We start from the raw sequence: 14,161 nt of genomic DNA, 5'->3' as shown, positions 1-14,161 counted from the left end.
GATTTCCCATTGATGCTTAAATTCCAAACTGTGTCTACCTTTTGTCAAATACTTGTGGCAGATTGCATTGTCCATGAACATATATTTTCCAGTAAATGTTATCAGTATTTATAAGTGAATACATTGATTTTATTCATCTCGTCTGCACAGTATGAGATCCTATTAATTGTTGATGAATGAAATAAAATATTATTTAACAGAAGTCTAAGAAATCAATCTGAACACTATTAATAGCAGTATATCTAAAATCTTTTTAAAATGGTGCTTTATTTCTTAAACACTTAATCTGCTCTTTAAACTAACGTAATATTACAGATCTTTTAGAGCAGCTCACTTACAAAGTCCTTTTCTGCAGCTAACAGATCTGTTTATTCCGAAGTTTCAACATTTCAGTAAATGGCCATGCAGAGTCTTTGGCATTTGGGATCGTTGACTGAGTGGATTCATTAGCGTAATTTCTACTCATCTTGGATTGGGGGGAGGATATTTATATAGATGAAGCAAATATTTACAGTTCCTTGTAGCTAGGGTGATTGTAATACATTTTTAAAGGAAAAGATTATCCTTTACAAATTAATGTTTGTTACTTCCCTTTCATAAAAGCACTAAGAACTTAGTTTTATTGTACCTTGTAGAGCCACATCTCAAGCACTTCACATCCAATTAATTACTTTAGAAACGTCACTTATGTAGGTGAACATGGCTGCCAATTTTCACAAGACAAGATCTCGCAAATGAGATTAATGACCAGTTAATTTATTTTCTGGAGGAGTAATGACCAGGAGTCTGCGAAGCCTGCTCTTCGAATTGTCATTGGGACTCGTGTTCATCTGGACAGGCAGATGGGCCTCCGTTTAACATCCCATTCAAAGGAAGGCACCTCCAACAATGGAAGGAGTAATTAATGCAGAAACACTTGCATCTTTTAAGGAAATCGTAGATGAGCATTTGAAGCAGATGATGCAGGGCTAGAGGGAGGGAGCAAGTATTAGTTTTCGATTTGCTCGAGCAAAGAGCTGGCATTTTCACGATGGGCCAAATGGTCGTCTCGGGTGCTTTTTTAGGGGCTATTTTAACGCTGCCCCGGTGGCTTATCATGGGTGCGATTGCCAGTTCCATTTGGATGGAGGAAGAGTAACTGCGCCAGCCACCAGCATGAGCAGCAGCTGGGCTTATTCGAAGACCATTTGTGAGGGGGGCTGTTTGTAGGAGCCATACCCACAACAAATGGGGTACAGGCCAAGAGTCAGTTTTTTGGATTAGTATTGTATTAGGAGGCTGCTCTTCTCCAGGAAAAACTCTGCAGCCTCCTGCAACAGGATCTGCTGCCTGCTTGACCAGGGGGCCATGCTTTGGCTGTCAGTCACCATGGCCCTTAACTTCTTTGCCACTGCTTCCAGTCTGCTATAGAGGACATCTCCTGCATATCCCAGTCGGCAATATACAGTTGTGTGAAGGAATGACGATAGATGTCCAAGTCAAGATGGTGTGTAGCTCAGAGGTGGCCGGTGTTTCCACGCTCCATCTTCCCTTATCCTTCTCGGTAGTGGAGGTTGTGGGTTTGGGAGATGCTGCTGAAGAAGCCTTGGCGAGTTACTGCAGTGCATCTTGTAGATAGTACAAACTGCAGTCATAGTACGCTGGTGACTGATGGGATGGATATTTAGGCTGGTGGTGAAGTGCCGATCAAGCAGACTGCTTTGTCCTGGATGGTGTCAAGCTTCTTATGTCGTTGGACCTTCACTCATTCAGGCAAGTGGCTAGTATGCCATCACACTCCTGACCTGTGCCTGATAAGTGGTGGAGAGGTATTATGGTGTCAGGAGGTAAGCTACTCGCTGCAGAATATCTAGCCACTGACCTGCTGTAGTAGCTACGGCATTTATGTGGCTGGTCCAGTTGAGTTTCTGGTCAATAATGACTGCCAGGATGCTGATGGTGGGGAAACTCAATGATGGTAAATCCATTGACTGTCAAGAGGAGCTAGTTAGATACTATAATTGGAAATAATAATTACCTGGCACTTGTGTGGCGCAAGGTTACTTACCACCTATCAGCCCAAGCCTGGATTTCGTCCAGGTGTTGCTGTAGGTGGGCATGGACTGTTCCATTATCTAAATATGGGGTTGAAAATCGTAATCATCAGTCAACAGCCCCACTTCTGACCTTGATGGAGGGACGGTCAGAAGCAATTGAAGATAGTTTAGCCGAGGACGCAGCCCTCGGGAACTCCTGCATCAATATCATAGGACTTGGAGGATTGACCTCCGACAATCACAACCATTTTCCTTTGTGCTAGGTATGACGCCAGACATTGGCTATGCCCCTGATCCCCATTGACGTCACTTCTACCAGGGCTCCTTGGTGCCACACTCGATCGACTGCTGCATTGATATCAAGGGCAGTCACTCTCGCCTCACTGCTGGAATTCAACTCGAAGTGTTCATGTTTGGACTAAAATTATGAAGCGTTTGGATAGAATGAATCAGGAAAGAAAACTTCCTCTGGTTGGAGTGAGAATAATAAGGATGTCATCAATTTAAAAGTATCACGAAGAGTGTGAGGAAAGCGGTTAGAAGAAAATTCTTTACACAGTAGGTTGTTGGAATGCTTTGTCCACAGGGAGTGGTTGATGCAGAGATCATTGCTTCATTTAAGGAAACTTTGGGTAAATATCTGAAGCCGAGGAAGAAAAGGCTATAGGGAGATTTGAGACGGGATTAGTATTGGATGCTGTACCATAAAGCCAGCACAGGCACCATTGCCCAAATGGCCGCCTTCTGTGGTGTAAATTTTTTTGGTTTATTTTAAGGCTGTGTGCTAATGATTCAGGAGTAGGCTGGCAATTGATTTGATTTGCCCTGAAGACAAATTTTTGAATATTCTGGAGAACAGCAGAAATCTTAAGTAAACCAGAGCATTGGTTTAGCTGCGCTGTTTTTTAAAACAAAAATAACATTTAAAATGTCAGTCTTGTTTGAGCAGGATACTCCTCTTGTCCTCAGCTTACCAGTTTCATTTGTTTTAAATAGACCGACAATAATAAAGAAGGGTCGGTACAATAAAAGAACAAAAACGACTGAGTATCAAATGGAAATATTTTATAAACAGTAAGAACAGAAAGAAAGGGTGGGTGAAGGATCAATGTAATAGAATGAAGGGCTAATGTACACATGCAGACAAAAGAATAGATGGCTAGACCAAGATTTTACATTTAACTTAGGATTCAGTTTTGTTACTGTAGCTAAAACATTAAAATTAATCTGACGAGAAGATATATGTGGGACAAGGAAATGGCTCTGTGATGAACAGAGTAAATTGCTTTTTAAGGTACATCAGTAGACTGTTGCTTTCATCCTCAAAGGATTAATAATTAGTTTACCCTTTCAAAGTATTTCAAGCCCTTAATCACAATGTACCCTTATTTACTGAATATTTCCAGTAATTATCCTCAATCAGTCAATGGTTTTCTGGTGCTGGTAGTTTGCATGCCAATTGAAACGTTTGTTTTTTTGTTGCTCCCAACAGGTAGTTTGCCGCATGATGTGGCTGATGGAATACATTTTCAAGTTTACAAACTTCGGTATTGTCTCTTTCATCCATGGGGATTTCTTCATTCGACAGGTGAGGGAAATGATGATGCTAATTAGCATCATGTGTTTATAGGAACAACCACATAAACAAAAGCAGTTGCTACTGTTTACCATGGCGCATATTGCTTGTACAGTTTCCAAACCGTTCTGTGGTTTATGTCTGGGGAAAGGGAAATAAAGCAGGGCTTATTATAGAAACATAGAAACATATAGAAACATAGAAACATATAGAAACATAGAAAATAGGTGCAGGAGTAGGCAATTCGGCCCTTCTAGCCTGCACCGCCATTCAATGAGTTCATGGCTGAACATTCAACTTCAGTACCCCATTCCTGCTTTCTCGCCATACCCCTTGATCCCCCTAGCAGTAAGGACCTCATCTAACTCCTTTTTGAATATATTTAGTGAATTGGCCTCAACAACTTTCTGTGGTAGAGAATTCCACAGGTTCACCACTCTCTGGGTGAAGAAGTTCCTCCGCATCTCGGTCCTAAATGGCTTACCCCTTATCCTTAGACTGTGACCCCTGGTTCTGGACTTCCCCAACATTGGGAACATTCTTCCTGCATCTAACCTGTCTAACCCCGTCAGAATTTTATATGTTTCTATGAGGTCCCCTCTCATTCTTCTGAACTCCAGTGAATACAAGCCCAGTTGATCCAGTCTTTCTTGATAGGTCAGTCCCGCCATCCCGGGAATCAGTCTGGTGAACCTTCGCTGCACTCCCTCAATAGCAAGAATGTCCTTCCTCAGGTTAGGAGACCAAAACTGTGCACAATACTCCAGGTGTGGCCTCACCAAGGCCCTGTACAATTGTAGTAACACCTCCCTGCCCCTGTACTCAAATCCCCTTGCTATGAAGGCCAACATGCCATTTGCTTTCTTAACCGCCTGCTGCACCTGCATGCCAACCTTCAATGACTGATGTACCATGACACCCAGGTCTCTTTGCACCTCCCCTTTTCCTAATCTGTCACCATTCAGATAATAGTCTGTCTCTCTGTTTTTACCACCAAAGTGGATAACCTCACATTTATCCACATTATACTTCATCTGCCATGCATTTGCCCACTCACCCAACCTATCCAAGTCGCTCTGCAGCCTCACAGCATCCTCCTCGCAGCTCACACTGCCACCCAACTTAGTGTCATCCGCAAATTTGGAGATACTACATTTAATCCCCTCATCTAAATCATTAATGTACAGTGTAAACAGCTGGGGCCCCAGCACAGAACCTTGCGGTACCCCACTAGTCACTGCCTGCCATTCTGAAAAGTACCCATTTACTCCTACTCTTTGCTTCCTGTCTGACAACCAGTTCTCAATCCATGTCAGTACACTACCCCCAATCCCATGTGCTCTAACTTTGCACATCAATCTCTTGTGTGGGACCTTGTCGAACGCCTTCTGAAAGTCCAAATATACCACATCAACTGGTTCTCCCTTATCCACTCTACTGGAAACATCCTCAAAAAATTCCAGAAGATTTGTCAAGCATGATTTCCCTTTCACAAATCCATGCTGACTTGGACCTATCATGTCACCTCTTTCCAAATGCACTGCTATGACATCCTTAATAATTGATTCCATCATTTTACCCACTACCGATGTCAGGCTGACCGGTCTATAATTCCCTGTTTTCTCTCTCCCTCCTTTTTTAAAAAGTGGGGTTACATTGGCTACCCTCCACTCCATAGGAACTGATCCAGAGTCAATGGAATGTTGGAAAATGACTGTCAACGCATCCACTATTTCCAAGGCCACCTCCTTAAGTACTCTGGGATGCAGTCCATCAGGCCCTGGGGATTTATCGGCCTTCAATCCCATCAATTTCCCCAACACAATTTCCCGGCTAATAAGGATTTCCCTCAGTTCCTCCTCCTTACTAGACCCCCCGACCCCTTTTATAACCGGAAAGTTGTTCGTGTCCTCCTTCGTGAATACCGAACCAAAGTACTTGTTCAATTGGTCCGCCATTTATACCATGTTGCTAAATGCTCTCTTTGCACCAAATAACTGATTTAAGTGCTGTTGTATTGAGCAGCAAAGTACTTCTAATGCAAAGAGAACACTTTTTTCCCCACAGTCCGAAAGGTCGCATTGTATTTCTTGCTGCATCAGAGTGGGTTTCCCATTTTACACTTGCGCCCTCTGTGAATTTATGTATTTGTATCAGTTAATGTTGGCATTAAGGACTGCTTTGTAAAATTGAATTGCAGCTACCTAAACTAGTCCTTCTACTTTAATATTTTTATTTTAAAACTGTAGATTCTGATAATCTGTCCACACCACTAACATCCACTTGCCTGTTCTCTCCTGCATGACCTGCTGAATGCTTCCAACAATTTCTGTTTTTGATTCTAGTATTTCTACTTCTACATTAGGGGTTTTGTTTGAGCTGAAAACGTGTATTTATGGTAATGGGCAGGCCTGGATAGTTTCAGTTCCTAATTAACATGTGTTTACTTCATTCATTGTGAAAGGCTTAAAGGCCTGATTTGGTTTCATGCTTGCAGGCAGTGCATTTTTTTTTAAAACAAAAAATCCCAGAAATGCGGCTGTTTGTTCTCGTGGTACAGAGATGGGTAGTGAGCTTATTGTGTTTTGTCCTGCTCATGTGTTACTGGGTACACCATGTTGGGCCACCAGCTGGATGTTGAAATGTCAGTTCACTTCAAGGATGACTGGGTGGGAGTTTAGTTTCATTTTAATAACTGGTAACATTTTCAAAATATGTTGCATTTCTTTTCTCTCAGATATATTAGTGGTGGAATCACTGATTTATATTTTACTGTTGCAAAGTGGAGTTTGGTGGATTTACTGAAGCAAAGATGCAAGACTTTTCCTATTCTACAGTTTGCTTACATTGAAACAAATTTAATTTAAATGAAATTGGCTAAAAGGATGTCGATAGTCACTTCCTTCAGCATTTTCATCCTGTGATGATGCATTTATTAAATAAGGATGTATTAATGATTAACATTAGCTAGGGGATTTGAGTATAGGAGCAGGGAGGTTTTACTGCAGTTGTACAGGGCCTTGGTGAGACCACACCTTGAGTATTGTGTGCAGGTTTGGTCTCCTAATCTGAGGAAGGACATTCTTGCTATTGAGGGAGTGCAGCGAAGGTTCACCAGACTGATTCCCGGGATGGCAGGACTGACCTATGAGGAGAGACTGGATCAACTGGGCCTTTATACTCTGGAGTTTAGAAGGATGAGCGGGGATCTCATAGAAACATATAAGATTCTGATGGGACTGAACAGGTTAGATGCGGGAAAAATGTTCCCAATGTTGGGAAAGTCCAGAACCAGGGGACACAGTTTTAGGATAAGGGGCAGGCCATTTAGGACTAAGATGAGGAGAAACAACTTCTTTCAGAGAGTTGTTAACCTGTGGAATTCCCTGCCGCAGAGAGTTGTTGATGCCAGTTCATTGGATATATTCAAGAGGGAGTTAGATATGGCACTTATGGCTAAGGGGATCAAGGGGTATGGAGAGAAAGCAAGAAAGGGGTACTGAGGGAATGATCAGCCATGATCTTATTGAATGGTGGTGCAGGCTCGAAGGACCGAATGATCTACTCCCGCACCTATTTTCTATGTTTCTATGTAATGCTGTCCGTCTTGGTCAATGCTGTTAGCTGATTCCAGAGATGGGGTGGTAGATACAAATTCAATAGTAGCCTTCAAAAGGGAATTGGATAAATACTTGAAGGAGAAAAAATTGCAGTGCTATGTGGAAAGAATGGGGCAGTGAAACTAACCGTAACATAAAGGAAATTAGTGACTGCCATTAAACATTGTATTGTTTTATAGGGACAGCAATAGAGCGGTCACTGGAAGAATTGAACAATGTGTAAATAGATCTTTAAAATACTAATTAGGAACAGGAGTAGGTCATTTAACTCTTCAAGCTTGTTCCACCATTCAATGGGATCATGGTTGATCTGTGATCTGATTCCATATCCTCGCCTTTGCCCCATATCCCTCAATATCTTTGGTTGACAGAAATCTATCCATCTCACATTTAAAATAACAATTGATCTAGCATCAACTGCCATTTGCAGAAGAGAGTTCCAAACTTCTACCAATCTTTGTGTGTAGAACTGTTTCCGAACTTCACTCTTGAAAGGCCTGGCTCTAAATTTTAGGGTATGTTCCCCAACTAGCAGAAATAGTTTCTCTTTCTGCCTTATCGGATCCCCTTAATATCTTGAAAACTTTGATCAAATCACCCTTTAATCTTCTAAATTCCAGGGAATACACCCTTGTTTGTGTAATCTCTCATAATTTAACCCTTGGAGTACAGGTATCATTCTAGTAAACCTACGCTGCACTCCCGCCAAGGCCAATATATCCTTCCTACGATGTGGTGCTTAGAGTACTTCAGGGCTTTGAAATTGCTGCAGCATAGCTTCTACCCCCTGCCACCCCTTGTATCTAGAGGACTAGAATATAAGGCCAGCATTCCATTAGCCTTTTTAATTATTTTTTGAGACCTGTGCATGTCATTTTAATCTATGTACATGGACCCCTAAGTCTCTTTGGAACTCCGCTGCTTCCATAGAAACATAGAAAATAGGTGCAGGAGTAGGCCATTCGGCCCTTCGAGCCTGCACCGCCATTCAATAAGATCATGGCTGATCATTCCCTCAGTACCCCTTTCCTGCTTTCTCGCCATACTCCTTGATCTCGTTAGCCGTAAGGGCCATATCTAACTCCCTCTTGAATATATCCAATGAACTGGCATCAACAACTCTCTGCGGCAGGGAATTCCACAGGTTAACAACTCTCTGAGTGAAGAAGTTTCTCCTCATCTTAGTCCTAAATGGCCGACCCCTTATCCTAAGACTGTCCCCTGGTTCTGGACTTCCCCAACATCGGGAATATTCTTCCCGCATTTAACCTGTCAAGTCCTGTCAGAATCTTATATGTTTCTATGAGATCCTCTCTCATCCTTCTAAACTCCAGTGAATAAAGGCCCAGTTGATCCAGTCTCTCCTCATATGTCAGTCCTGCCATCCCAGGAATCAGTCTGGTGAACCTTCGCTGCACTCCCTCAATAGCAAGAACGTCCTTCCTCCGATTAGGAGATCAAAACTGAACACAATATTCCAGGTAAGGCCTCACCAAGGCTCTGTACAACTGCATTAAGACCTCCCTGCTCCTAAATTCAAATCCCCTAGCTATGAAGGCCAACATACCATTTGCCGCCTTCACCGCCTGCTGTACCTGCATGCCAACTTTCAATGACTGATGAACTTTTTCCAGCTTTTCACTATTTAGAAAGTACCCTGTTCTATCCTTTTTTAGATTCAAAATGGATGACCCCACACTTGCCTACACTGAAATCCATTTGCCACAGTTTTGCCCATTCGCTTAATCCATTAATATCTCTTTGTAATTTTATGCTTCCATCTACACTGCTTACAGTGCCACCTATCTTTGTGTTCAGCAAACTTGGATATGTGACTTTCTATCAAAGCCCCAACATGGAATGAAAATAGTATTTTGCTGAATGTATTTATGCTTGTGGTGAGATCATCTTGTATAAAGATTTCCTTTGGGGCATGTTTGTGAAGATGGTAAATTAAACAGTTTATCAAACAGATGGTGGCAAAGTATTAATATGAATTTGAGTCCTCAAGGAATCATTTTAATTCCTTTTTTCTCTTAAGGTAGCAAAGAGAGGAGATCCCTGAGTCTCATCTATGTAAGATCCTGAATTTCCAACAATGTAGATCCTGGTGTTAATGGGTTAGTAATGGTACAATTGTGATTTTAGCAATATCAACCAGAACAGTCAGGTTATGTGTATCCTGCATGATGATGTAAGCAGACAGATGCCGGCAATTTTCATTCGATGAGGTTTGTTGTGGAGGTGGCACTTGTGAGTTAATGATGTAGACTTTTCTCAACCAGATGTAGCTGTTGTACTTTACTTTGGCAAAAGCAGTAATTTTGCGTCCTTAGTTTTGTCAGACAGGGAAAAGAACAGGTGCACTAGGGAATGCAAGAGAAAAATGATAAGCCTACAGGGAAAATCTGATCATGATCTGCAAATAGTGTGCATCATTAAGTACTTTAATTTGAGAAACTTCAGAACTGTAAGTTGTTTCAAAGTCTCTTGAACACAAGAATGTATGGCCTAGAAAAATTCGGGTCATTTGCGTCTCCCATTAGCGTAATGGGATGCAAACGACTTCACGCCTGGGCGCGGTACCGCTGACAACTCCCGCTAAATTCCACGGGAGTCGAGAGGCGGTGGTAACCCACAGTGCCCCGCTCCGCTGGTGATACTGTGCGTAGTGCCCCAGACCCTAAATTGGGTATCGCCCCCTGAAGCTGCACCGGGCGATGACTGCTTCAGGGGAGTCTCACCTCGCGAGTGTTACCACCTCCCATATAACATTACATTTCTGTGTATTTTGTGTTTTTCCGTTTTGTTCCCCCCATGTTTCTTGCTCTCCCCTGCCTCACCCCTCACTGATCAAAGGATAGGTAGCCAACTGGCCGTGTCAGTCTTGAGCTAGGTGGATGATCATTTTCCTTCCTTGTCCTTTCCCACCTTGTGTCCTCCTGATGCCTATGGTCTACGGTAGTAATGGTATAAGGAATTTCCATGATCAACCTGTGTTGGAATGCTCTGTTATAAGTTTCTGATATAGCTGCATATTCCTTGCAATCCACTTGGTTGTTCATTGTAAATGACCCAATTGTTTGTGATCTATGGAAAGCCTTATATTAACAAAGCTTTTGATCAGGTTCCACCCAAAATATAAATTAAGCGTAACACAGCTTGGCCATTAGCTCTCTGCTTGCCACAGTACTTCTGCAGTTGTTCTGCTCAAGCGGTCCCTCACTTCCAGCTTTGATGTCCTTTCCCCCAGAAAAATCTTCTCTCTTTCTCTCCTTTTCCAGTCAGTTCCCCTGCTGTGGGCCCCATTTACTGTCCCTCAAGTCAAAGGAGGACAAACATCAGTGTATTTGACACACAACTGGTATAGCTATCCATCATCAGATCTGGTTAGACCACATCAAGTACTATTAGGCCTCACTCCCTCTACCAAAACCACTACCTACTCCCGTATCATTCTGAAAAGCAAAGGTAACACCTGGCTTCTTTCCTCCTTAAACTACTCTGCTCTGCTCCCTTCACCCTCTCCTCCAATAACAAGTATGAGGAGCTCGTGGATTATCTGTCACTACGATTCAGACCCTCTACTTATCTTGCTCTGCTGCTTCCACACTTAGACTGCTCACCAAGCTAAACTTCCCCCAAGGTTCTCCCCTGCCCTAGCTCATGCCCTCTCCAAGCTCATCTTGTCTTTTCTCCAGTTTCTCACCTAACTCCCCTCATGCCCTCTCCAAGCTCATCTTGTCTATGAGATCCATTTCCTCCTCCTGTAATCCTATTCCCACTAAATTGCTGGGTCCCATACTAGCTGACATTGTAAATGTTCCCCCTCTCCAGGTACTGTCCCCCTCCCTGTTCAAAATTGTCATATTCCCCCTCGACTTCTGTTTCTGCAAACAATCACCCATCTCCAGCCTCTAACGTCTTTGGAACGTGTCGTCCCAAATTCCTGCCCATCTTTCTCGCAACTCTCATCTGTGCAATCAGGTTTCCGTCTCTGCCTCAGCACCAAAAACAGCCCTAATCGAAGTCACAAATGACATCCTCTGTGACTGATTATGGTGGATTATCCCTTCTCAACCTTTCTGCAGCCTTAAACATGGTCGACCACACCATCTTCAACCCCTTTGCAGACTCTGTGTTGTCAGACTTCTTGACTGACAGCCAGGCTTCAGTGAATTGCATTTCTTTCCAGTTAAACATCAAGATGATCGAAGTGATAATTTTTAGCCCCTGTCACAAGCTCCATACTTCCATCCCCCTCCCCAGCCGCTGTTTTAATCTGAACCAGATTGTTCACAACCTAGGCCTTCTATTTGACTCCATATCCTGCCCATCACAAATACTGCCTTTCCCTTACATCCCCCTTTGTAACATTGCCCGCCGATGGCCAGTGTCCCATTCTTCAGCACATCCAAAACGCTGCTACCTATATCCCAGCCCACACCATCCTACCCACCGATTCGCTCTGTCCTTGCTGACCTACATTGGCTCCTGGTCTCCCAATTTCGGCTCTCTGCAGCCCTCATCCTTCAAGACCCTCTTTGAAACTGTAGTGTCATCCCTCCAAATCACCTCTTTTGGCTTAGCATCCTTTTATTTATTATTTACGGCTCTGTGAAACAACTTGCAACATTTCCTACATTAAAGAGGCAATATAAATTGAAGTTGTTAAAATGCTAGGAATTCATGGTAAAATCTGGGAATGGCTAAGAAATTGGTTTAAGAGTAGGAAGCAGCAGGTACTTGTTAGGGGAGTGATGTTTTGGGATGGGGCGGTGTGAGGAGGAGAAGAGGCGTGTGAAATGAACTGCCTCCAGGATCAATGTTAGGACTGGTCCTAATTAATTTATATTAAAGTGCGAGTGGATCAAATTCACTGACTAGCAAATTGAAGGGGAGTAGTCAAATCTGAATAGTTATCAAGGACCTATAAAATGAGCTCGCAGATGAAATTCACTCAAACAGTATTGCACAGATGAAGAAAAAAATGGTTGGCATAAGTATTAAAATAGTTGAGTGAAATTAAGAGATTTCTAGGTGGTAATCGACTCAGCACTCAACACGTTCAGTCACTGGAATAGCAGTCAACTAACCGATTACTGAATTAAATAGCTAGATCAGTTGAGTACAAATTGGAGATGCCATGCTAAAACTGTACAGTGCTCTGGTCAGGCCACAGCTTTGTGTTGTTTCCAGTTTTGGTCAAGGAAATGGAGAGAAACATTTGAACCATAGAGGTGGTCGCGGAAGAATCATGAGGCTACTTCCGGAGCACTGAGCTTTGAGGAAAGATTCAAGAAACTTGGGCTTTGCAGACCTGATTTACAACTAATAAGGGATCTCCTAGGTGGAATGCAAGTGCAACAGTGTAGAAAAAAATAAATCGGGAACACTACTTCAAGTTAAACCAGTAGGAAATGGGGGCATTGGTTCAAACAAGCGACAGGTAAATTTAAGACTGATGTCAGGAGATTCTTGATCCAGAGTGAGCACAGAATGGGTTTTGTAGTTGAATATTGGGGTTAAAACCCTGGAATTATTTAAGACACATTTGAATAGTATGAAACTTTGGTTTTTTTTCTGGGAGACGAATGGTCTTGTCATCCATATCTATATTGTGATTTTAGTTGGTGTGTGTACTTTGCTGGTATTGAGAAATTGGAATTTTCCTGGAGCATAAATGCCTCTTGTGTGTATCTGAGCCAAATTGCCTCTTTTCTAATGTCCATTAACACTTTCATCTATAAACTATTACTTTGTATGCTGTAATTTCCAGGGTAAAGCTCACCGTGACCAGCAGCTGATTCTTCTGCGACAGCACTTAGAAAAATACTACAGGAGCCGGGACCGAAAGTGGATTGTTTTGTTTCCTGAAGGAGGTTTCCTGAGAAAGAGGCGGGAAACCAGCCAGTCATTTGCAAAAAAGAACGACTTACCATTTCTAAAACACGTAACTCTGCCCCGACAGGGAGCCACTGAAGTCATCCTGCAGACCCTGTGCGCACAGCATGAAAATGGAGCAGTTGGTGATGCTAATGGAGCAGGTAAGTGTCAATCTGATGATGACAATAGCCATTTGATGGACAAACCACCTCTTTGACTGGTTGCTGGTTATATGGCATTATTTGCAGGCATTTCAAAATAAAGCTATCTTGTTGGTGAAACTAATAATCTCTGGTCTAGCATTTAGAAATGGTGTATAGATGGAGTGTGGACGTTAATCTTCTGTGTGAAATGCCCTTTTCAAAATAAGAGTAGATTTCTGTCCTATCGTATAAATCGTGTAGGAATATCTTTCTATAAATTTCTTGAGTGAGTGACTGTACGGTAGTGCTTCTATGCACAGTTAAATGGTGCAAGAGGAAATGGGATTGATCCTACTGTACTATCATTTTGTACGTGAGGCAGCCTGGACAGGGAGGTGTTGCATCTCCAAGGCTATACCAAAGAGTGAGGGGATGCAGGCTCTAATCCTCGCATTCCACTCTTCCCACACTGAGCCATGCCGAGTGCAGACTGCAACATTCTAGGCAGGATGACTGGAAGAATTAAGTAGAGATAGCATTACAGAGTTGTTACTATATACTGGTAGCCAAACAAGTATTGTTGACTGAGGTATAGAAATATGTCTTCAGCTCTCTTTGCAGAGGTGCAAGTCCAAGGCAGTAGTTACGAGAGAAAATTGAGGCTATGCGGTCCTCAAAGTTGTAATTAATTTTTTTTTACATTGTACAAGCAATCTTGCTTTTCCTGCTCCTGGTCACAGGAAGTTCATCAATTATAAAAATTGTAGAGCATTGTGTTTTCACACCGCCCTTTCATTTCTGGAACCCGAGTTTCAATTCAGGCTGATGGGTGAAAGTCTCCTTTTCCAGGTTGCAAAAATCATTCTTAAAATGAGTTGTGGCTTTTTAAAAAATGTACTT

At 42.5% G+C, this 14,161-nt stretch overlaps 1 protein-coding gene across 3 annotated transcripts in view; it reads left to right on the top strand.

Annotated features, from left to right (window-relative positions):
- lpgat1 (lysophosphatidylglycerol acyltransferase 1) overlaps positions 1-14,161 on the top strand; it is a 151,485-nt gene that overhangs the window by 37,101 nt on the left and 100,223 nt on the right. For all 3 annotated transcript variants that reach the window (XM_070889519.1, XM_070889518.1, XM_070889520.1), the window contains 2 exons: positions 3,529-3,624; positions 13,012-13,279. In XM_070889519.1, the coding sequence (XP_070745620.1) occupies positions 3,529-3,624; positions 13,012-13,279 (364 nt within the window). The remainder of the gene's footprint in view (positions 1-3,528; positions 3,625-13,011; positions 13,280-14,161) is intronic.

Source organism: Pristiophorus japonicus, chromosome 9, assembly GCF_044704955.1.
Source record: "Pristiophorus japonicus isolate sPriJap1 chromosome 9, sPriJap1.hap1, whole genome shotgun sequence".
Lineage (NCBI taxonomy): Eukaryota > Metazoa > Chordata > Chondrichthyes > Pristiophoridae > Pristiophorus > Pristiophorus japonicus.
This window is presented reverse-complemented; position numbering and strand designations above follow the sequence as displayed.